This window comes from Cuculus canorus, chromosome 1 (genome assembly GCF_017976375.1).
Source record: "Cuculus canorus isolate bCucCan1 chromosome 1, bCucCan1.pri, whole genome shotgun sequence".
Taxonomy (NCBI): Eukaryota; Metazoa; Chordata; class Aves; order Cuculiformes; family Cuculidae; genus Cuculus; species Cuculus canorus.
In genome coordinates, this window is record NC_071401.1 from 101,402,691 (window position 1) to 101,428,765 (window position 26,075).

The following is a 26,075-nucleotide window of genomic DNA, read 5'->3' on the forward strand; positions in this document are numbered from 1 at the left end:
CTTTCTGTGTTTATAACAATTATTATGTTAACATTATATTTAAAGGAGTTCTTCCATCTTCTATGGAAAAAATATTATCAAAGATATTCTGAATTCACCAGAATATTGGATAAAGTACAGTCTATATTAAAAAAAAAAAATAAAACTGGTAAAAGAATTGAAGGATTAATTCTCTGAATGTAGATAATATTTTTTTGTATTTATGCAAGTGTATGTAATGATTGAACATTACCTAAAAAGCTATCAGATGTACAAACCCTACTTCCTACTTTCTTCAATACACCTTTTCTCTTTCTGTCTGCAAAAAATTGCTGTGTTATTCAACAATTATTCAATAATTTAATCATTGCCAGTTTTCTTCCCTAACCACCCAATTTGGTAAGAAAACCCAAGCCAAGGTTTTGGCACCCTAGAGCTGGAGGACCACAGGGCAAACACAGCAGCATATTTTATAGCTCAAGAACAGTATTTCAGAACATTTATTCAACATTCAGCAAAAACTCTTGCATGGGCAACAGACAAGGAGTTCTTTCATTGGCAAGAACAGAAGGAAACCATATAACAGCATTTATTCTCATTCTTTTTTTATCTTCCACATACAGTATGTCAGCAAACTAGTAGAAAGGCAATATAAGTTTTAGTTTGGTTGTCAGTATCATTTTGTTGAACTACAGTTCAAAAAACACTACACTAACATATCTAGATGGTTTACCATCTGCAGTTTGATTTGAGAATGTAACACTAACTAAAAAAGCACTGGATAAATTTCAGTTTCAACTGCACCAATATTTTTTAGCTGGTTTCTGCATTTGTTTGATGAAACAAAATTATTTTACGAGCATTCAAAACATAAAGGAAAAGCTACAATTGTAACCTTTGAACAAGGTGCAGTCTTTGTGGGTCAAAAAGATGACCTTTGACTTGAAATATTTAAGGAGGAGACAAACTGTTTAGTTTTTATGCAAAACTATTAGAAAAACTATGGTATAAAGACTGTTAAGCTGCTCCAAAATTGAAATCACAGAGCAGAAAAAATTATAGAGAGAATCTCACAGAAACTGCCTCAATTCCAGGAAAAGTCAACTCAGAGACTAGGCCAGACATTGTCCTTCAGAACACATATAACAAAAGTAGATAATTTCTTAATACATAGCAATGCCTTATAAACTGTGTGACTTACTATGTATCTGATTCCCTCTTTGGCATGATTACTGTATAGGTATATCAAGCTGGGGTTTTTTTAAGCAATAGCTATGAATATGCAAACATACACAAAAAGAAAATTTTGTCTATTTTGTCTACTTTTGTCTGGAGTAAAAAATCTAAATTAGCCAGCCAGAAAGATGTTTTTTCTTATTTTAATCAGCACAGCAAAATTCTCCAGTTCAAGTAAGAAAATTAAGAAGAAAATACTTGTTCAAATACTAAAAGAAAATTATTTTAAATAAAGGAAAAGAGCTCTGTAGAAACAGCTTGTTATCTGCATGGTTAGGAATAGCATTACACCATTCCCTTTTGCTTTCACCATTTCATCTAATTACAGCTCTTGTTCACATAGTAACTGACTTGCTCAATTGTCATACTGTAACATTTTTTTACTCAATTTACTTTTGTTATAAAATATGAACATTGGGGAAAAAATAGGAAAATGGGCTAAACTTGTACTTATAAACTACTTGCTCTGTGTGAGGAAAAATATAAGAAAAGAGAAGATAGGAATAATACAAAAAAGAAAAAGACGAAAACAAAAAAAAAAAACCCAAACATCCAGAAGTGGGAAGTAAAGGATTCTAAAGTCTTCAGAATTTCTTATTTTAGATTTCTATAAGCTCTACTACATTCTGAAAAATACCGGACAGAGTCCAAACACAGATGGGCTATGTGCAGGCATTATAATCAAGATGAAATTGAAACCCTTATCCAGGCATTATGAACGAAAATTTAGGCCCGATGAAGTAAATTACCTTCTGCACTTTTACCTTTTCAGCATTGCTTTTCCTTTTTTCTTTTAATTTAGAATATAGTATCTCCACATCTCTCTCATTACCTTGAAAAGCAGCAACTCCTTTCGCTTCCAGAGGAATCTAGAATTCTTCTGTCTCTAAATTAGCTTTCTATCTACAAAAACATTAGCCAAGCAATACATATTTAGATATTTTAGACATTAAAGGCTGATTTACCTTGTCACCTTCAGAGAAAGTTACTCCATCAATGGCCCTTTTCCAAGTAATCTCCGGGATAGGTTCTCCTTCCGCTTCACAAACAAGGGTAGCTTTCCCATTTTCAAATGTGGTTTCATTTTTAAGTTGTATTATTTGAGGCTGTACTGTTAAAAACACAAATTACATTACTCATCTTGCACAAAGACTGTCCTGTCAAAATTTATGTTTTAAAGAACATTCATGTTGTTTACATAGGATTAATTAAAGGTTTAATGTTACTTTCTATAAGAACAATCAACTTTTCTGACTTCAAGTTGCACAACCATTTCTGAATATCTGATGCCCTGGACTCCTGGTTCAGCACAGCTGACACTCCCAGGTCTGCCTGGTCCATCACTGGGGTAGTGTTGGATGGGTCCTGACTGACAGGCTCCTGCCCTGGTGTCTGTGTTCACGTGCTTTGCTCCTGGCTTACTGTCCCTTAGGGACCAGCTAGCTCTTGCTGCTTGCTGACACTTCAGGAATGAAGCAAAGATTCCACATTTCCATATTCTTCCTCCACCTGATCAGGAATAACTCCATGCACAGCACAGGCTGAGAGCAACCTGGACGGAAAGCAGTTCTGCAGAGAAAGGCCAGAGGGTCCTGATTAACAAGAAGTTGACCATAAGCCAGCAAAGTGCCCTTAAGTAGAGAAGGCTCTGGGAATCTTAGCCATGTGTATAAATACCCAACAGCGCTGAGTAACAGATAGAGCCAGAATCTTCTCACTGGTGCCTGGTGACAGGACAATTGGAACAAACTGAAACACGGGAAACTATATTTAAAAAGAAGAAACCCACACTGACCAGGAGACTGTGGAGTATCCACACATGAAGATATTAAAAACTTGACTAGATATGGTCTTGAGACATCTGATCTGAGAAAGGGGTTGGTCTAGACAGTCTTCAGAGGTGCCTCCCTGTGTCAGGCATTCTTTGATTCTATGAAAATGTTTATCTTCAAGTACAAATTATTTGGGAAAAATACAGAATTATGTATATACACTGGGATTGAGTACACTCGCAGCAAGTTTGCCAACCAAGATGTGTGGTGAAGGGAAGGGATGCCGTCTGCAGGGACTTTGACAGGCTTGAGAGGCGGGCCTGCGCAAACTTTGTGAGGTTCAACAAGGCCAAGTGCAAGGTCCTGCATCTGGGTTCAGGGAATACAAAATACAAAAATACAGGCTGGGAAGAGCATGGAGTGAGAGTAGCCTTGAAGAGAAGGACTTAGGTGTGCTGGTGTATGAGGAGCTCAACATGAGCTGGCAATGTCTGCTTGCAGCCCAGAAAACCAATATCCTGCACCGCATCAAAATAAGTGTGACCAGCAGGTTGAGGGAGGTGATTCCCCCCCTCTACTCCACTCTCGTGAGACCTCACCTGGAATACTGCATTCAGTTCTGGAGTCCTTACACAGGAAGAACATGGATCTGTTAGAGCAAGTCCAGAGGGGGGCCACAAAGATGACCTGAGGGCTGGAGCACTGGCCATACAAGGACAGGCTAAGGGAGTTGAGTTTGTTTAGCCTAGAGAAGAGAAGGCTCTGGGGAGAGCTTAGAGCAGCCTTCCAGTACTTAAAGGATGCCTACAGGAAAGCTGAGAAGGGGCTCTTTAACAGGGAGTGCAGTGACAGGACGAGGGGTAAGTGGTTTTAAGCTGAAAGAGGGGAAATTCAGATTAGATATTAGAAACAAAAAAAGTAATGTAAGGGTAGTGAGGCACTGGAATAGGCTGCCTAGAGAAATTTGGGATGTTCCATCCCTAGAGGCATTCAGTGACAGGGTGGACGAGGCTTTGAGCTACCTGATGTACTGGAAGGTGTCCCTGCCCATGGCAGGAAGATTGAAACTAGATGACCTTCAGGGTATTCTATGATTCTATGAAATATCTGTCTTACACAAATCATTGAATTTAACAAAATCTCTTGATAACAAACATTGTAGTGGTATTAACATTACTAAGAACTGCAGAGTCCTCTGATATAAAGCTATTAATCCTTACTTACTGAGTAAATAGGTGATAAAATACAAATTCTGGACATTGTTTGAATCCTTCAAATCTTTCCACTTTATAGCAACTAGTACACAGAAACTACAGCTCTCTACCAGGTTATTTACATAAGCAATGCAATTTCTGGTTGCACCTGAACACTTATGTGTATAACGACATACAAAAAGGCTGTTGTAGAACTGTGCATAGAATGTTACTTTCTTCTACTGCATTTAACTCTGTTCATACAAAATGTTTTGGCCCTGTACATTAACACATATACAACCATTAATCCATTTCTCTGAATCTATCTACTTTACACATTGAGTTCAACACTCATCCCACTTAAAAACCTAGCATGCAATCCTGTAATAAGAATATGATTCAATATATTTACATGTAAAAAAAGTACTGCATGAGTAAATTTAACATTAGCAGCTCCTAATATGGACTTTGTAAACTTCAAGGATATTTGTTGAAAGAAATACATTTTCCTGAGTTTTGCTTTTGAGGAAGCACTGCTACACTATATTCTATAAGGCAGAAAATAAACAGAGAGGTAATCTATTTTCTTATGGGGTTAGAAAAGTATGTCCTACAAAGAAAAGTAATATGGGCTTATGTTAATGGATCTAAAGGGGAACGAGAATCATTCAGGTTGGAAGAGACTCCAGGAGGTCATTTTGATCAACCCTCTCAAGAACACAATGCCAACAGACCCTGTTCTGACAAGATTGCTCAGGGATTTTTTGAGTACTATCTTGAAATATGCCAAGAACAGAGACTGCACGGCCCTTCTCAGCAGCCTGTTGCAGTGCCTGACTGCCTTACGGTGAAGAATGTTTGCCTTATGTTTGGTCTCTTTTTTCATTTTACAACCACTATTTCCTTTCTGACCATTGTCTCACATCTGCTGCATTCAGCAGTACCAAAAAAAAAAAAAATCAGGTTCAAACTTGCTGTATCAAGATACAACACCTACCTCTCTTTTATCCATTTCAACCACACTATTCTTGGTGTCATTTCTCATTCCTTATCTCCATACTCCTTCTGTTGCATGTCTACTGTCTGTTCACCCTTGACTATCACAAATAATCTGTGTTTACTGCATAGAGATGAAAAACAGGTAATATTTTACCTAACAAAGCACTGCATCCTGCTTCATTAAGATATAATCTACGGTGAGTGACATTGTGTGCAGAAAAAAAAGCAAACCAAAACCCTGAGTAATCAAGGGCTCTTGAAATGTCAACTGAATCCAGCTTTGTTGGAAGCAGTAGAAGGTAATAAGCAAAAGCACCATGCCAGGACATCAATTTGGCTCAGAAAAGCTGAAACTCTGCTCAATAGTATAAAAGCGATGTCATTTGAAAGAACTACAAAAAAGAATTTGAGATAAAAGATAACCATGTTAGACCTCAACATTAGTTCAGTTATTACTCTCACTTTCAGGATCATCCATATGGCTATGAAATATTCTATCTTGGGTAATACAGATCCTATATTTCTATAGCCTTATCTCCTGATCACAATGTAATTGGTTCTTTCCTTTCTTTCTTTTGATATAATATCATCCCTGGAAACAAGGAAAGAGATACAGCAAATATATTCATAAAAAAGGCATCATAAATAACATTTTATGTCAGAAATTTGCAAAATTTTCAATTACATTATTGCCATCAGAACAAGAGGATTATTCATCTGGCCATGACAATCATAATGATCTTCTCAAGAATATGTATGTACTATGACATATAACTAATACTCTAATTTTTAGTCTTAGACTTGTATTCTAAGTTTCCTTAAGGACTTTTTCAAATAGATCACAAGTTTCAGCCTGGCATTTTAGACATGAGCAGCTGATATTTAAGGGAATAAACACTGATTAATCATCAAATATATCTAGCTGACAGTTACTCCTATGAAGAAGAAGAGAGCTCAAATTGTAGATATTATTTAATTGCTTTGTTTTTGCAGGACATAAGTCATAACTTGCTATTGACTGAAAGTTTTTACACTGTTTCACTAATTTTTAATTATATTTTTGACATTGGAAAAATACTGAAATATTTTGCACACAGGACAATAACATTTATCTGAGAATTACAAAATTAGTTGTACTTATTTTGAATGGCAAGGGTTTGGTATTGGAGGCTGTAAGAAGCTGCTAGAAGCTTTCCCCATGACTGATAGTACCAATGCCAGCCAGCTCCAGGACAGACTCACTACTGGCCAAGGCTGCCAGTGACAGTGGTAGTGCCTGTGATTACATATTTAAGAGGGGAAACCTGCTGCACAACAGCAGCTGGGAGAGAGGAGTGAGAATATGTGAGAGAAACAACTCTGCAGGTACCAAGATCAGTGAAGAAGGTGGGGGAGGAGGTTCTCCAGGCACTAGAGCAGAGATTCTCTTGCAGCCTGTGGTGAAGACCATGGTGGGGGAAGCTGTCCCCCTGCAGCCCATGAAGGTAAATGGTGGAACAGATGTCTATCTGCAGCCCATGGAAGACCCCATGCTGGAGCAGGTGGATATGCCCATAGAAGTATGTGACCTCATGGAAAGTACATGCTGGGGCAGGCTCCTGGAAAGACCTGTAGACCTATGGAGACAGAGTAGCCCACACCAGAGCAGGTCTTCTGGCAGTACATGAGACCATGTGGAGGACCCATGCTGGAGCATTCTGTTCCTGAAGGACTGCACCGCATGGAAAGGACCCATGCAGTTTGTGAAGGACTGTCTCCTGTGGGAAAGACTCCATGCTGAAGCAGAGGAAGAGTGCGAGGAGAAAGGAGTGATAGAAACAACGTGCGAGGAACTGACCACAACTTCCATTGACACTCGCCTGCATTGATTGGAATTGGCAGTTGCTTGTAAATTGCTCTGGCAAATATGAAAGAAATGAAAATACAGGGTCCTGTAATGTTAAGCCGTGAAGCCTCTGGGTCTTTGCTGGTTTCTTGAGACAAAAATAGTGAAATATTTGTACCATAACGTACTTCAAAAATTGTACACTGAATGACCTGACTAAAATGAAAGAAAGACTTGATATAGAAAAGGTTTATGTTTAAACGTCACTAAAACTATTTTATCTGGAAGGAGAAGAATTTTTCTTTAGGCATGCATTTTTTTAAATATTGAGTGATGCTGTCAAATAAAGAAATAACATTTACTCATTGTAAAGTCTGCACTCTGAACAGAGAAGGTTGGTGCTGTTCTCTGACACTACCTCAATAAACAAATTTCTTTCAAACTACTTCCTTGCTCTCAGACAAGGGCAATACCTTTTTAACAAAACATTTAAGCTCAGTGCTGTGTACCTCACAGCCTCTCCAAAAGGGTTAAGAAGATCAGGGATAGGAATCTGAGGTTCCAGATTTGCTATTGGTTGCTTACAACTGGTGTTTCTGAAAAAGGTACACAATTTATTGAATTCAGAGTTCTACCAGTATTCTTTGATAAAGGAGGTTCATCAGACTTGGGAAGCATCACATATATAAACCTTGAGATAGTCCTGATTACATTTCATGAAAAGAACTGCTTCAAACACCTTATTATTAGACTAACGTATTTACTGGCAAGAGGCTTAGTATACATCTGTATCTCTGCCTGATAGGATCTCTTCATTACTGTGACACATCAGGAATCATACTCTTATGCTATATTCCTGCACAGCCACACTTGTATCAGGCAGTAAAGCTGCAGGTGTTAGATGGTGCAGAGATGGGCATGTCCATCCAGAAGTGCAGAGCACTAGAAATTTTAAATGCTGAATGCCATAATGTCACTCTGTATTGCATAACAGTTACATTACTGTTATTACAAGTTTCAACTCTGCAAGAGCCTTGTTGCAGTAGAAACAATAATTATTGCCCCAAGAACTTTGCACTATAAAATAAAATTTAAGATAGCAGGCAAGTAAGACAAGCAAGCTAGTGGAGTAGGAAAGAAAAATGTAATTTAACAGGTCATTTTAACAAAAACTGGCATAATCTGTACTAATTTAGCTGTAATAATCAGTCATCTGCCATGTCATTTTCAGACTGCAATTTTTTTAAATAAATTTAAGGTGAAGAAAAGTACAGTAAGTTGTTGGCTGTATATATGACTGGGAGATCAATCTGTGTGAAAGAAATGAAAGATGAAGTAAAGTTGTTCGTAGGAAAAAATATAACAAATCTGCCCCACATTTTCAGACTGAAAGTGGAGGTGTGCTTTGTAAAGAAAATATTAGACTAAAATCACAATAGCTTTAGTGATTACAAATAAGGTAAGAGGATTAATTTATGATACTATTCCTTAAAGTCAAACTAACGTTACACAGATTATTATAATCTAATTTAAATACATCCAATAGTAATGCACACAGGAAAAATAACTCTAAATTGACATACTCAATGATGTGTTCTAAATTAGCTATAAACACTTAGGAAAGAGATCTGGGAGACACCGCAGACAGTTCTGTGGAAACACCAGTTCAGTACTCGGGGAGACCCAGAGGGTTGAAAGTAATGTGAGAAAATACACCAAGATCAAAACAGAAGCAGCACTGTGCTGCTGAACAGCCAAGTTCCCCTCAGAACACGAATCCTGTGTACCATTCTTGCCTTGCCATTTCACAAACAGGGGATTTTAACCAGAAAGATACAGGACTGCATGGTTCAGAGATTCATAATGGTTTTCAGAGCAGGAAAAACTAAATAGACTGGAAACTCACAGCTCAGAAAATAAATAAACTAGTGAGATAGAAAACTACATTTGATGTAAAGAACATACAGGATTATTCTTAACTTTTTATTTTAAAATGAGAATTAAGAGCCAAAGAAATGAATAGGCTCCAAACTTAGAGATAAGAAATGATTTTTTTTTTATTTTTTTTTTTTTTACGCAAGAAAGAATTAATTTAAGGCATTTAGCACTTTAGGGTGTCATGGAAACAAAAAGCACGCCTAAGTTCAAAATGTGTTCCAACCCCTACCATTCTGTGATTGAACAAACTCACGGTATCTATGAAATCATTTGGATGTAGTTTTCCAGGGAGTTCTCAGAATAGCAGTCATTAAAAGATGGAAGAACATGCACACTGAACAATCATCCCAGTGTCTCCCTTTCCCTATTCCTTGCACTAAAATGTTACTTGCCTTAGGCAAAACCTACAAACTTTAATTCATACTGAAAATTATTTGAGTAACCTGTGAAATTATTTCTGCCTGAAACTTACCTAAACTCATATCAAAACTAGCAAGTCTTTCCTACTGCTTCATTTTTTTTTCCAATTTTGGAAATATAATTGAATAAAATGTTTTGGTTTCTTAAAAAAAAAAATCTTTAAGTTACTCTATGTCTTGAGGCTAGGATGAAATTTAAAATTGTATTTCATCTTTTTCCTTTGAAAAGTAAGTGAGAAGAACCTTCAGGCACCTGAGAACAACGTAGTCCAGTGGTTAGGCAACTCATATGAAGCACAGAACACTGGAGACAGTACAGCATGGATGGCTGTGAAGAGTTTCCCAAATGAGAAAGACAGTGGAAGGCACACAGAAACAACTAACCCATTCACTTCACAGTGCAAGTTAACAGGTTAGCCTCTCCCGTTAAAAGGGTTTCATTTTATATAAATTGCTATTAATTTTAACTGCATCTTAAAATTTATTTTCATTGTCCTAAGTACGTGATTTAGCTATTTTTAACATAAATGGTCTTTCTCTCAACTACAAACCACAGTTAATGTAAAGAACTCCAACACATTCCTTTTGTGTAGGTTTTTCATAAGTATGCTACCGTCCTGATCCTGCACAAAGTTTCCAAGGGAGGTTTTCTACAATCTCACACATGCCTACTCTCACTAGGTTATAGCTACACAAAGCTTAAAAGAAATCATCAGCTTTATGTAAAGGAGAGAATCATGAACACAGATTGGGTGGTGAAGCATAGAAAGAGAAATAAGTTTTCGTGTTATTACTTTTATCCATTGAAACTCAGTTCAGCCGATATTGTTGTGACTGCGTGAAAATCAAGAAAGATAAACAAGTACAATATCAGACACGCCTTTGCATGGTGTATTTTTATAAAAGAAATCACTGATTAGAAGACCAAATAACCTGTTTTTCCCTTTCAGAATTTTCTCCTCTTTCTCCTCTTAGTTTTCTTGCAAGCAGTCATATTTTTAAGGAAAACTATAGTGAATTATCAATTTAACATTTATTGTGTTGTATCTGAAGACTAGAAAAGCAAATGACGAAGATCGTCTTTGCAAGACTGAAATCAGGTGTAAAGGTTAAAGTAGTCAACAGGGAGGAAGAAGCTGTTAAATTATACAGAAAGTGGTTGGCAGCATCAGTATATACCTTACAGGAATACTGTTTCACTTATAACCTCAGTTCCGTACTGTTTAAATTTAAAAAGGATGGAACATATTGTGTAATACTTACCAAAAACTTGAAGAAATGTCTGTTTTTTATCATTTCCTGCTTTGTTTTTAGCATTACAGATATAAGGACCAGCATCAATATTTTTTATATCTCTTACTATTAGTTCTGTATTGCTTCCTCTCAGCATGTATTTTTCATTTTCTTCAATAAGTTTACCATTCCTAAAAAACCACGAAAATCATATATAAATCAACCAGTAGGCTCCAAAGTCTGAAACAATGTGCTATGTTGAAAATAATATGTCAATATGTTGAATATATCAATATGTTGAGAATAATCTTTGAGGGAAGAGACTGCTCTCAAGCTAACCTCAAATATGCATTAACACAACTGGCATAAATTGGCAGCATGTATAGAGGGCAGTTGATTTTAGCATTTTAATATTGTCCTGCAGGATCACAGTGGGTTTTTCTTCATAAGAATGTTCATGTTCTAGAAGTCAGCAAAGCATTCTGAACTGCATTTGGATGTTCAAGACCCCAGCTTCACAATTTTATGTTCAGGTTCTAAAATATATGTTTAAAAATAACATATCTTCATTCTTAACTGTTCAGTATTGACTCAATGTTAGAAAAAGGCTTATGAATAGAAACTCTAGCAAATGGCTTACACTCAAGGAAGGATAGAAACGAGTCAGTTGTAGAAATACATACTTGTGTGTGAGGAAACATTTAAAAGTGGATTTTTAAAGTGTAACTCTTGCAGTTCACATTAGTAACAATGTACTAGGCTATAAAAAAAAATATTTCAACTTATTTTAGAGCCTATTGGCACATAAGGAATGCTTCCAAATTATTTCCTCTCAGTTTTTATGGGCTAGCCACAACTTCGTAAGCAGGCGTGACTCCAGAAGTTAGAATGAGTTCTGGACAGATGTCACAGAAATAATAAAACTTGTAAACAATTCTGGGGGCTGATCAAGGTCTGACTGGTCCATTTGAACACTTTGGAGTATGCAGAGTTATCAAAACAGTTTCTTTTACAGAAGTGCAATTCTAGCTGGTTTTTTTATTTCTTCCCATTCCGCCTTGTTTGCTGTAGACTTCTTTTGATCTTGTTTCTGTTAAATCATCAACAATCTATTTTCATAAGCACCTCCACAAAAATTGCCTGATTTTTGTAACCAATGATAGTCCTGCTGACAATGCCAACTTCTTGAAAATAAACTATTGTAAAATGAAACTAATATGCATAACTGAAATATTCTATTCAATATTGACTAATCTAGGACATCCAGTTTTGAGATCTGAGCAACAATGATTTTCGCCTTCTTTGTGCTCACATAATGCTGGTAACAGCCTATATTTCATATTTTCTAAAAGAAGATTTTCCTGAGAAGTAAGAATACTGCCTCTTTCATGGGAACATTAATATCTATTATAGGATTTCCTGCACCTATACAGCTTGCATTTGAGTAACATTTTTCTAAAAATCTCTAGTCCACTTAGCAGTCTACTTCAAGACATTATTGTGATACTCATATATCTCCTTTCCAAAGCAAATAGTAGAATTTGTTTTGCAGAACAGGACACATCTAATTTTCTGCATAGAGTGTTTCACAAAATATCTAGCGATTTCTGTTAGGAGACAAAAGTCTATATTCAAGGTCAGAAGTAGTTTCCAAAAGCCTGTTATCACAAGCATCACTATATCTATGACAATTTCTAAGCAGAAATGAGATTATGAGTATTTCTCCAGAGTCTCTAGGGAACATGAGGGATTCATATTGATGCTGATATCGGGGAACAGGTAACACATTAAAAGCGGATTATTTCTTTTGTCAGATAATTCTAAGACCTGTTGGTGAAGATAAGCGGATTGATCCAGCTGAATTTTACTAGTGTATACTATTTCCACGGTTGTAAACAATCACCGTGTTTTCAGTATCACTATTCATATCAGTAACGATCTCCAATACCTGACATGTGCATTTGGATATTTATATTTCAGTCCTGGCTAATTTAATTCTATGAGTGTATTGCTTCTCTGAAGGTAATACTTTACACTAATGTAATACCAGCTTCAACAGAGATGTCAGTTGAATGATGAAAGAATTATATTCCCTCGGTCTATGAAATATCAACAAAGTATAAATGCATATTAAATAGAGCAGCAACTAAACTTTGCTGACCTTCCTTATTGACTAGGTATTTCTAAATGACAAATTTGTAAGTGAACTAAAGCATTTTTCAAGAAAGATTGACACATTAGTTCAGATGCTACCGTTTAAAATTGACAAAATCCGAAACATTTTCATCACTTGGAAATGAAAAGTATTGATATAAATAGTTAAAGCTTTAACATACTAGACATTGTCTTAGAGTTTAAAGCTTGAAATGACTGTCTCATTCAGCATCTTGCTTACAGTCAACACACAGGTATATATAAGCCACCTTAATAGTACTGTCATTTAAAAATACAGCCATTTTTCATGCCCCAGCTGAAGTTAAATCAGTTCATTGGAAATCAAAGTGGAAATAAGAGAAAAGAGAATAAAAAATGTTTTCAAAAATTTACTAAAATATCAGTAGACTTCAAGGAAGGTAGGACTACACAACAATAGATCCAAATTATGCAGTTCTTACTAAAGAAACCTTCAAAGAGCAAATGAGAGAACAACTGGTGTCAGAGCACATTTTAAAAGGCAACAAAGACACAGGAAGACTGAACTGTGCATAAAACAGGTCCTGAATCTTAATGAACCATCTGAACAGGTATGGATGTACTTTTTATACATATATATATATATATATAATATATATATATAACTTTCTAGCAGAATGGAGTAAAAATCATTCTTATCCTTTCTATCAGAGCTTTTCTTCAGTTGTCCAGAATGCTCCATATACTTCTGAATGCTTTACAAGGAAACATTATTCTCTGTTATAACAGTTTGCATGTCTCTGGGCTTTTTTCCTTATCATAGCTGTGTTTTCAGAAAATAGACTTCTATTAAGTCACTTTATTACACAAGCCCATTTTACAAATGGTTAACCTGAGGCAAGTGAAATGAAATAACTGAACTCACGTAGATAAATGGTCCAGTTGGGAATAAAACTGAACACATTATTCCCATAACTGGCTGTAGCCATAGGTTATAATCCTTCCAAAATTAGCGTTAATACTTAACCAAATGCAAGATGTAGTTCCACTTGTTTTTTATATAAAAAAAACCCATAAAATGGAGGTTAATATCAAGCCACTTTCAGTATTAAAAAATATACTAAACTGGATGAAACTGGAAATATGACATCTTGGCCATTAACCCTGATAAACGGATTAAATTAGGTTCTCAATGGATGACATATTAATATCAGACAGATCAGTTTTGATAGACTTTTCTATCACCGACAATTCTTTCTAGTTTTTATGTTTATCTAACTTTCCTATTGTCATTCTAATTTCTAAAGCAAAAGAACCCCAAATATTCTAGAAAACTGAGGTCTTTATCTTGACATATCTGCAAGATAAGTCCAAGGACAAGGAGAGGATACCACCAGATTCTGAATCCTATTAACTGGCTACCAATATGTGAATGAAAGGGGACCTGAACTGTTCGGGACAGAGATTTCAGAAATTTGATGCAGAAATTTAGTGCTGGAATACAACTTAGAATCCAGTTTGCTTCCTCCTGAAAAAAGTAATTTAAGTCCTTTCACCTTATTTTTTCCCTGTTTGCATACCGGTGATAATATTCTATTACAGAGACATGGGGCCTCTTCCACCTACCTATTTACAATCTCACACAGTCAGCAAATAAAAAAGCAATATTTTTTTCTGACAAGAAAGTATAGACTGATAAGGCAAAAAAAAAAAAAAAAAGACAATTAAAGAAAAATAAAACAAATAAAGATAACAGGAAACATAGGCCCATAAGCCAATGATCCTCACTGTGTGATAGTTTCTTAAACAGGAAAAGAACAGAAGCTTCCTCATTTAAGATCCACTAACCAGCACACAAGTCTGTGAAGCTTTTGTAAAATATTTTAAAATATATTTAATGAGTCATTTAAAAAAGTCAGTTGTCTCAGGGGCTGGAAAATTAAAGGAAATTTTTTCACTAGGCTCTGATCAGTAGACAGAGATAATTGGCTCTCAAAGACACTTAGCCTGTGTACATACCATCACATTTATCAAATACTGAAAAAACCCTCAAAACTGTAAACAGAGATGTTAACAAAGCATGGAAATTAATTGTTGATTGTCTTACAAGAAGACCATTTAGGACACCAGATTTCAGAAAACTATTAAGAATTTGGACAGGTAAGACATACATTGTAAAAAATACCTCAAAGAAATTAAATATTCAGAATATTTAAATTTAGTTTGAATTCAGTATCAGTTCTTTAATTTGGGCTCTGTGTATTTTGTTTTTCTTTTTTTTTTCTCTTCACTGAATTTTGAATTCAAATACATTAAAGAATTAACTTAGCATTCTATTTATTTACATTTCCTGTGATTCAAATTCCACCAGGGAAAAAATTAAATCCACATCTGACTTATGGCGTGTTAAGATAATGGTGTCAGTCAAAGGAAGCTAATATTTAAAATTAATCTAACATTGTTCATAGGTTTCAATGGAGATTAAGGATTGATGGAAATCCCTTCTATGTCTATTTTGAAAACACAGTGGCCTTTTAATACACCTGAAATAATATAAGTAGATGCAAATTATTTAGGTGTAGAATAGAAATGTGCACTGGTATGAGTAGACTAAGACACTTTAAGTTTCAGGATTGATGCATATCTTTGCTAAAATTGAAAAAATATATAGCATATGGTTATTTGAATTTTTACAGATATTATATGGTAAGTGTTCCCAAATTACATGACTCTATCATGTTCATGTCATTGATATCATCAAAAAAACCCACATGAATTTTAAAAGCAGTTCCACTTTCAAAACATATTATATTTTACACTATAAATTATATTACAGATTACACAAAATACAGCTGAAACTTACTCAATGAAATATTCCCATATCCTAGCCATGTCTAAAACCATACCTCTTTCTGAATGTCATCAAAATGGAGAGTTAGGGTTAGAATCTATTTTTACAGTAGGGGAAAATGTTATTTTGTTATCAGTACTGCTGATCTCTATTGATATTAATTTATGCATAATGCAAAAGCTGTTGTGAGATTTTTGCTTGTACCATTTTTGAGACATGAACTCAGTCCATCAGCTTTATTTGTTTCCTTCCAAGAAAGCACGTCAATATTGCATTTTACTTTTCTACATTTACCGCACTTGCTGGTAACCCGAGTGCAACTGAAAATTTAAGTTCATTCACTTAAAAATGCTAAATCTAGCTTTTGAAGTTAGAAGATAAATGGACAGCAAATGCTCTTAAACTTCAGTAAATAAGTTAAGGTTGCACAAATTAATGGACTGTGGCAGAAAATTGCAGCACCTTAAAATTATGTGCTCTGATGTGCAGATTGCAACTGAACTTACCTATACCAACTGATTTCAGGTGGAGGTGACCCAGTGGCTCTGCAGAACAAACTTATTGCCTCTCCTCGATCTGCAGTGGCATTAAAAGATTTCTGTAGCAGAATAATTGCAGGGGGAACTGAAAAAATAAAATGTTACATTATATTAAAGAAAACTAAATTATATTATGAGCTTCCAGAGAAATTTAAAACACTGTATACAATCTCTTGCTAATTTTTGGAATTTATGGTTACACTTACATATCAAGTTACAATATGAATCACTTATTAGTATTTCTTTTTTTTTTTAATATGAGATTTTTAATATTATCAGGACATCTATAACTTTTTTTTAGCAGTCTTTTCGGTATTTCTTTAATTTTCTTACAGAATAGTTTGAAGTGACAGAAGTTATATCTAGCATGTATAAGACACATGGAGTTATGATTTGCACTAACTTAACTATCTCAAATGAAAATGTATCTCTAGTCTTTTTTATCTTGCATTCACTTATAAAGTTGACATACAGCTATGTCCTGATGTTAGACAGTGCTTTTTAAAACGGCTTTCAATATATAGTAGTCTTGTTCATGCACACTTAATTTTTTTACTGAACTCTGGCACATTTCCTAGCCAGAAGTACCTCCAGCCTCAAAAGGTGAAATGTGATAGAACCCAATGGTTTTGGGAAATTTCATTACAAAATTGTAATTGTGTTCTGAGAGCAACAAATTTTGTCTGTTTTTGATGGGATGAAGTTATTACTAAAATTTTAAAAGTTCACAGAGAATCTCTACCTAGCAGAAAAAAAAACCAACAAAAATATATAAGACAACATCTCACTGGCTGATTTCTAATATATCGATTCATACGATAATTTAAGACAGCTGTCCTAAATCTGTTTCCAGCAAGCAAATAAACAAAGCAATTCCATCAGACTGGAACGAAGAAGTTACGTAGAAAAGAAGGAATCTCAGAGAAAGCGAGAGGAAAGGGAAAAGAAGATTAGAGCTTCACAAAATACAGGTTTCTGCTAGCAAGTCCATCTTGTAATCAGAGTGACTCAATTATCCTTTTTAGCTTTAACTTTCACTAGAGAAAAGAAGGAGAAAGAGGCAATCCCTATGAATTTTCTTTTAGCTTGCCATAGCACTTCCACAGATTTTTCTCATAAACTGTTGAGAATCAAATACTGTTGCTTTACAGGCAGTTTTTTAGCTTTAGAATTCTACTTCAGAAGTGTTTCCAGGTTCTAAACCTTAAATATGTGAAATTATTAAAAAATAATGTACTAGAACCATCAATGATTGGTAAATAAATGTTGTTATGTACTTTTCACACTTTTGAATGGTGTGTTGATATTTAAATATCTCTAAGATCACTTCTTTCCCAGCTGAAATTGCATGGGCCATTAATCAGCATACAAAACCCTTCTGTTGTGCAAAATCTTCCATGAAAAAGTGTCATTTAGAAAACGTTATATACAATTTAGCCATTTTGCAGTGCATTCTTACATCTGGACCTGAATATATACTCAGTAACATGGAACAGTTCTTTGTCTGCCATAGCAGGTTCTTCATAGCTCACAACTACGTACTGCAACACATTATTTAAGCACTCCAATATTCAGAGAGACGCTTCAATGACAATGAAATGTAATATTATTTTTCTTTGCAAAAGTAAAATTTTATTTTTCTCACAAATTCTTTCTGTGAAAGTATCTATTTATATTTTATTTCGTTCTTGATGTATGCAGGACAAGACTAAAGTGGGAACTTCTATGACAGAACCCAGGGTCTGAACTCTTCATTTCAGTAGGGTACTAAATCTGGATCCAACTGCGCTTGTACTACTTTTCTGAGGGTTGGTTTGGCAAGCAAGGGATTCCAGTCTAAATTTCACAATTTGGTGAGAGGGTATTTTGGGAGTCTTCTATAACATTGGGATATAGATTGGATATAAAAATACCATGTCCCCAGGGCAACGAACCTCTAAATTTGTGGGTCGCTAATCTAAGCAAATGAATTTTACAACTTCGTCTGCAAATTTACTGTTTTCTTCTTTTCCATAAGTGAGTAGAGAAAGGATTCGTGATGCATTTCAGGGCCTTCACCATTAAACTATTCAGTACGGTCTTACAACACTAACCAGAACACTGAAAATAAATTTCAAAATAGTTTCTTTTACAGCTAAAACTATATGCATGTGACCTCAGTCATAACTGCAGATATGATCAGCTAGTTTGGACACTGGTATAGAGGAGAACATTCTCTACTATGGTCTGATGGAAATGTCATCCATTTCACCTCTTCCTCTGTTATTTATGTCTCTCTCAAACATGAATTAGCCAATGTTATTTCAACCAGCTTAGCATCCAGATGGAATGGAGAATGGAAGACGTAGTTTCAAAAGGCACACCATTGCCTTTATTAATTCCTTGTCTTCAAAATGAGAGGCATCTCTACAACATTATCTCTATGTGTAGTTATAAGAGCTTACTAATTACCCCCAGAGGAGACTAATTTAAATTTATATCATGAATACAAACTAAGAAATATCCTCTTTAATGTAAGAAATTTATAAGAAATTAATTTTAATTAGTAGCCTACTAAAAATAAAATAAAAAAATAAATATAATAAGCTTAAAGTCATCTAATTTTAGTTTCTTAGGAAATCATTGTTAATAAGGAAGAAAATAAAATTCCATCCAGGTATTCAAGTTAAAAAGTTTAAGACATTTCCACTTAGTCAATATCACCTGCATATGCTGCTACATCAAATGTGAAAATTTCTCCTACTTGGGTACCTCAATATGGGTACAGCCACCTAGCTTCAGAAAAAGAAAGAATGGGTTTTTGCAACATACTCTTAAATCATTTGGGGAGTGGCTTTTCACCATTTAATTTTGGTGGTTGCAAAGTCTAGTGCTTCATTGTGTAGTAACAGTTCTAGTGGTCGTTAATTTTTCTTGCTTCTACATAGCACAAGAAAACGTTCTACAGGCAAGTATCACCCATAAGGACAGGGCTGACTCAGTCATGATCAAAATGGCTCAAGAGGGAACTTACCTCTTGTTTTTAAATATGGGAATCATAGGTTTCATCCTAGGTTTAATTTTCTCCTCTTCTTGAGAGGATTTGATCCCGTATCATCTGCCTCTGAGAGACTAGTCTTCATCAGCTTGCTGTAAGGCTCAGGTGCTCTCAGCCGTTCAAAATGTTTTTCCACTCTCTCTGTCCTCCCCTTTTTAGTTGACAGAGAGGCAGAGAAACAGTACCAAATAAAGTACTTGTTCACAGAAGAGGTGATCTTAGTTCAAATCTTTGCCCTGAATCAGAGGACATAGTGGTCACCTGCACCAAGGATAATGTTCTAACTAGGGGGTAATGAGTAAAAGGGTAGCTAATAGTTTCTTATTTAGTTAAATCTTTGTAACTATTCTTGTAAAAGGGAACCTGGGATTTCACACAATTCTATCATTGCTTACATTGTTGAGTGAAGTATGTATGAGCACTGGAACAAATCATATTCTAAGAAATAGAAACAATATCAACTCTTGCTATGTAACAAAGAAGACATTTAGAAAGCAATATGCTCATATACTGTTTGCAGTAGGGACAGAACCCACATGCTACTCTCCAAATAAATCAGCAAAACAAAAACATCAGCCCCTATATTCCCTTCAATTATGTATTTCCACTGAAAACTCTTAATACATGTGTAAGAACAAAGACTGAAGCAGAAAGTAGTTCTTAATTGATACCACTTTACATGAGCAATCATGTTAGAATCACAACCCATTCTACTCCCAACACTATGAACCGAAGTCTAGAGGTAAACGAGTATCAGCTTTCTTGTCTAGAGTCATAATAAATATATGAAGAACTAAATTTGTGGATGTAATCCATCAATAAAAGATGTGAAACCAGACGACAGTTTTCAATCTGACTTCTCAGGCTAAATACAGCCTCACTGTCAGCTAAATCGCATATAAATACCAGGTGGATGTGAAAGGTGTTCAGAATGTAAGTTCATATACATGTACATGAATAGCAGCAGCAGAAAATCTCCTTCAGCATTGTAAATGCTGTCCGATGCACTGTTGGAACTTTACATAACCAGAAGCCAACATAATGCAGCACTGTAATGCACAGAGAGGGCAGGAATTTGTTAGGGGTCTGCACAGTGCATAGGGTATGTAATGTTATTATCTATCACAACACGTAGGACAATCAGCTGTTTGCTTGCCACTGTCTGTATACTATCTACAACAGTCAAAATAATTCTACTTCAAAGACTGTTGCTTCACTATATGGATTAAATAAAACCTGTGCCAGAAGCTGCTCTTTCTCCTGAAATTAACTGAGAATTTAACTTACATAATGAATTCCATAAACTGAGGTTTGCCAAGAAGGACCATTCAAAGACAAAGCTTTTAAAACTCAAAACCTGATAGGTGCTATGGAAGTAGTTTCACTGAAAAACTGACATAAAACAGAATACATAGATAAAAAATACCATTTATGAACTGTGTCCTTTCCAGACAATATAGGAAGAGATATTTATTTTTCAACAGTTCAACCCAGATTTTAAGAGAGAGATTGAGCTAAATGCTCCATTTTATCTTAATCTGTTCATATTCCTTCTTACAGGCTTATTACAAACTGGTAAAAGGTATAATGACACTTTTCAGATAACTCATGTATTTTAGTCCTCATAAAATAAAATATTAATAATCTATAAGTAGTACTGTTAATCTTAATAAAATGTATCTGTGACTCTTGGAACAGTTAACAAAATATGTTCAATGCAGTGAAAGTGAATAACTGAAAAATTGAAAGTGTTTTTTTAACAGTAAATGGCAAAGCACTGAAAAATACACAGTGAACTGAACTACTGCATATTATAATCTAAAACTCAAGCCTTGTAGTGATTGTCAATGTTCCTTGAATGACTAAAAACAATAATCCAGTGTTTACATACACTGATCTTATGAAATGCAATATATTCTATTTACAGAGTGTAGTACATTTAAAAAAAAAAATTAAGTAACTATACAGATATGACAACTATATTAACCAGTATAATCAGGATCTTTTAAAAGCTGGTGTATTTTAAAAGAGGCTATGAGAATCAAGTGAAGCAAGAAGTCAATTCTAAAACTTCTACTCCTTACCATTCACAATAACAATTATGTCCCGAAAGTCAATTTCTCCTCTGGCTTCCACTCTTCCTTCACATCTGTATGCTCCTTCGTCACTTTTACTGATGTTAAGAACTTGGAGATTATTGTTTGCTAATACTGCAAATCGATCTAGAAAGTAAAGTAAGAGATTAAGTGGTATTAGTAAACCCGAACGATGTGAAGAATGTTAACGAAATGAATTGCATTTACATACTTTCTCTGCAAGATCAGAAGGCGCACTGAGAAAACTTTAATCAATTTAAAGTAAAATATCAGCCAAGAAACTTGAGGTTTTTTACCACTCCAAAATACATTGATAGTTCATAAAATTAATTCTGGATTTTCTATCCATAACTTCCTACTTCGAGGAGTCATCAAATATAAATTAAATTTATAAACTATTGCAAAATGAGTGGAATGTTCACGAACTCCTATATAGAATAACAAAAAGATTAAAGAGATGAAAAAAAAGATAAATTGAGCAATCTGTAATAAAATAATTAAAAAAAAATTCTTCCCTCTCTATCTGGATTAACAAACTGTCTCTGTGCCAATTTCATGGCACATTTCTCCCTACAGGCCTGGGAGAGAGGATGGTGAAGCAGATATTCACATTTCCGTCCATGGAAGACTCCGCACTGGAGCAAGTTTATCCTGAACAACTGCAGCCCATGGGAAGGACCCATGCTAGAACTGTTACGGACTGATAAACCCCCCTATTCTCTACCACTGCACTGTTTCAGGTGCAGGAGGTAAAGAAGTCAGCAATTAAAGAGTGAAGTTGAGCCTGAGGAAAAGGAGTGAGAAGGTGCTACTTTAATTTTGTCTTTGTGTTTCACCATTCAACACTATTTAACTGGCAATAAACTCAACTACTTTTCCACAATTCAAATCTGTTTCTCACGTGCTGGTAATTGGTTAGTGACCTGCTTGCCTTTATCTCCACTCACAAGCTTTTTCATCTCATTTTCTACCCCTATCCTGTTGAGGAGGATAAGTGAGAGAGTGGCTGGGTGGGTGTCTGGAAGCTGGCCAAGGTCAAACCACCATAACTAGGCAATATTAATGGAGTCTTTTGAGAAGAATTACTTCCCGCATTTCATTGTATGTGGTTTTTGAAAAACCTGCGTACTTGTTATTTAGCTGTCTTTCTTGTTCTATTTTAATCAGTGTCACCCTTTCAGCATTAGAGGTCATGAGATTCACTCACTTTCAGTTTTAACTAGCAACCAAGTGTCATTTTTCAATTAGGTTTCATTTTTGATTCAGCTAGATTTTTAAAGAATGCTGTTTCCTACAACTCAATGCTGATATTCTAAAACAGTGCTAAACAACACTTGGTAGAAAACCTTTTATGTAGTTATACAGTTAAGAGCCTGTTCATAGAACAAATGTGCACACACATTTACAAATAAGAGGTTTTTATGACAAATGGGTTCTGTTTCATTACCAAGAACTCTATTAAGAAAAATGTAAAAAGGAAATGTAATTATGCTTCACCTGATAGAGGTTTACAGGACATCAATGTCCTCAATACATTTACGCTAATTATGCCTGGTTTATTAAAGTCATGCTTGAATATTAATGCCATTTCACACACTACCACTTACAAATTCTATCATCTTTTTCTTTTCTCTCCCTACACAATTCTCAGAGAGCTGTGTTTCAAAATGTTTTGAAAAGGTGTGCTCTAGCCTCTCTTTGACTATACTGCAGGTCACCCTTATTACTTTAAAATACTGAAAAAAATGAGAGTTCATTTAGTAATAGGAAACAAAACCAGTAAGTGTTGGCTGGATATCTTTTCAACTTTCATTGATGAATAATATAAAGGATACAGCAGGAGATATGTCATGAATAAATTAGGTATAATTGAAGAAAAAAAAATTGGGTCTTTTTCCACCACTAATAAAGGCAAAATTAATACACATTGTATTATAAAGAAACTTAAAAAACGGAATGTGAATTGAATGTGTAACTTCCTTTAGAAATCATTGTTCTACATGTTTTATCCTCTGGTAGGCTTGTGAAAGAATAGCTCATGGTGCTTTAAAAATGCCACCAAGTTTACAATGATATTACTCTCATTCAGCAAGAATCAATTGTGCGTAGACCAGCTGCATCAACAAATACACAGAAATCTTGACAGGCAAAGGTTAGATCTTGATGGATGCACGTGTACTATGGAACACTCCGGAGGTTCAAAGAAGTAGGATTAAGTGGTAATACAATCTGATACACAGAGATAGTGTACATAGAAATAAAGTTCACTGGCCCATGGATATTGTAATAAGAACATGTCCTACACTGAACTGAATACTGTTAGATGTGGACAGTGACTTGGCACTACACTCCTCCAACTCATCATTTTCTGGACAATCAACTCATCAACTTCAAATGCCTAATTTAGAAGAAAACTTATGCCAACCTTTCCCTTCACTCAAATCAGTTTGCACAAGTGTATTTAAGAGGTTTTCATGGTTTAACCTCAGTCATTAGCTAAGTATGATGCAGCCACTCCCTCACTCACTGCCCTGCCCTGGTGGGATGGGGCGAAGGATCAGGAAGTAAAGTAAAACTTGTGGACTAAAATGAAGACAGTTTAACAAGACCCCAGAGGAGGACATTATGATTATGATGATGATAATAATACACAAAAGAAGTGATGCAAACTTCAATGCAATTTCTTATAACTCAATGACCCAATGACGGATTGTGAAGTCCATCCTGATCAGCAATTGTGGATCTGTGAGCTCTGGCCCCCAACAAACTTAGTGTTAAATACTGAGCACGCTGTTATATGGTACTGAATACCTCTTCAGCCATTTTAGATTAGCTGCCTGGCTATGCTCCTCTCAGCTTCTTCTATATCTATACATCGGAAAACATGATATCTTAGCTACAATTGAAATTATCAGCCATTCAGTCATTGTCCTCCATACCAGCAAGATTTTAACCACTTGACTTCCTGAATTGAAGCGCATGTTTCACATTCATGGATAAACTGTGCAACAGTGCACATGATCAAGTCCACCCTTCAGTCAGAAGCCCATTTATATGCTGTATCTCTTCCTTTATTGTCTGAGGTGGCATGGGTCCACCAAGCTATAAATAGTTCATCCTTATGTTGCCAGTCCAAATCCAACTTAGCCTCTTCAGTTTGATCTACCTGATGTTTGTTTTGATGTTTTTCAGTGGCCTGACTCTTGGGTAGATAACCATGTACATGATGTACTTTATTCAACAAGACTCTCTAGCTGGGCAGCAATATCTTGCCACAATGGGGCAACCCAGATGGGTTTGTCTCTGTGCTGCCAGTTGCTCTGCTTCCATTGTTGTAACCATCCCCAAAGAGGATTTGCTATCATGCACGTGTCAGCATAGAGATAAAGTGCTGTCCATTTCTCTTGATTAGCAATATCTGAAGTCAGCTGGATGGCTTTCACTTCTGGAAACTGACTCGATTCAGCTTGTCCTTCAGCAGCTGTAAAATGGATCGTATTTAATGTAATTTGAAACCCCAGAATTATGCAAAAATAGAGGAAGTCACTTACAATTCCAGACAAGATCTGCTCAATGAAAAAAATCCCATTCACTTTTATAGTAGTAAAATATCCTTGACTCCCATACAATGGAATTATAAGTCATAACAATTCCGGTCTTGACAACAGAGAAATTCCCAGAAAATTATGCTTTATGTATTTCCATATTAAATCTTAAACATACAGTCTAAGAACAGAAAGACATCTGGAGTTCATCGTTCACCTAGTTTTGGGTTTGGTTTTGTTTTGCTTTGATTTTTCTTTTTTTTTTTTTAACAGAACAATGATAGCCACTCCCACATTTTATTACTCACAGCTTTGTTTTCAGAACTCAGAAGAGACTATAAATCTTAAAATGATCTAGCAATGGAACAGATAAGCTACTGGGAGCATAAAAAACTAATTCAGAATTGTGAAAGGCTATTTCACCTACAGCTATTTCAGTTATAGGCCTAATACAGAGCAAAAATCCTTAAATTTTCACTTCTAATTTTGTGCACAGACTTTCTGGGTGAAGAAAGCAGTCTTCTGTTCAGATGGAATATACAAATATAAATACTATTAACCACCAAGAATTTGCAGAACTGAAACAGTCAAAAGTCTGTGCTGCAAAAATCCTACTAGTTGTAACATATACAACAGTGGAATAGTCAAGAATATAATAGAAAAGCCATGAAATTAAAATAGTGACATTATCTCATATCTTCCTATTATGTCAGTGCTAGAATGCTTAAAATAGAAACTGTTTTCTCATGCCCCACAAATAAACTGCAATATCCAATCAGTATGAATATGAAATTTCTCAGTATTTTAGTTTAATGTGAACTAAAATCCAATAATTATTAGTTACTTCATTTTTAATAGGCACCATTTAGAATATGACAGATGCATTTGATGCTTTTTAATTTTAAGTTATGTGAATACGTTTCAGGTACTGATCCTTCATTGGAGATTTTGAAACTGGAAATGTAATATGAAACTGACTCATTTTATTTCAGAATGAATGAAAAAAATTCTTAAATGTAAGAATTTGGGTATACACTTTTTCCACCTGCATTGTGAACCCAAATAGATGTTGCCAATACTCAAAAAGTTCACAATATCCTATTTTTATATTATTTAAAACCTCCCTTCTCCTCAAGCATGACTGAGATCTTATTTGGATACTACCCTATATCAGAATATAAGGTAAGAATTTCGTTATTTAAATAAAAAATGATTTCTGTCATTCTACCTTTTCACATTGTAAGCATGGTGAAAGAAAATCATTGAAAAGACAAATTTAC

The 26,075-nt window shown here is 35.2% G+C and overlaps 1 protein-coding gene across 1 annotated transcript in view; it reads right to left on the bottom strand.

The window, feature by feature from the left end:
* The window catches only part of NCAM2 (neural cell adhesion molecule 2), a 271,224-nt gene that overhangs the window by 93,217 nt on the left and 151,932 nt on the right, over nt 1-26,075 (bottom strand). The window contains exons 6-9 of the mRNA XM_054061402.1: nt 21,239-21,376; nt 16,085-16,202; nt 10,625-10,785; nt 2,181-2,326 (exon numbers count right to left, since the gene is read on the bottom strand). Coding sequence (XP_053917377.1) covers nt 2,181-2,326; nt 10,625-10,785; nt 16,085-16,202; nt 21,239-21,376 — 563 coding nt within the window. The remainder of the gene's footprint in view (nt 1-2,180; nt 2,327-10,624; nt 10,786-16,084; nt 16,203-21,238; nt 21,377-26,075) is intronic.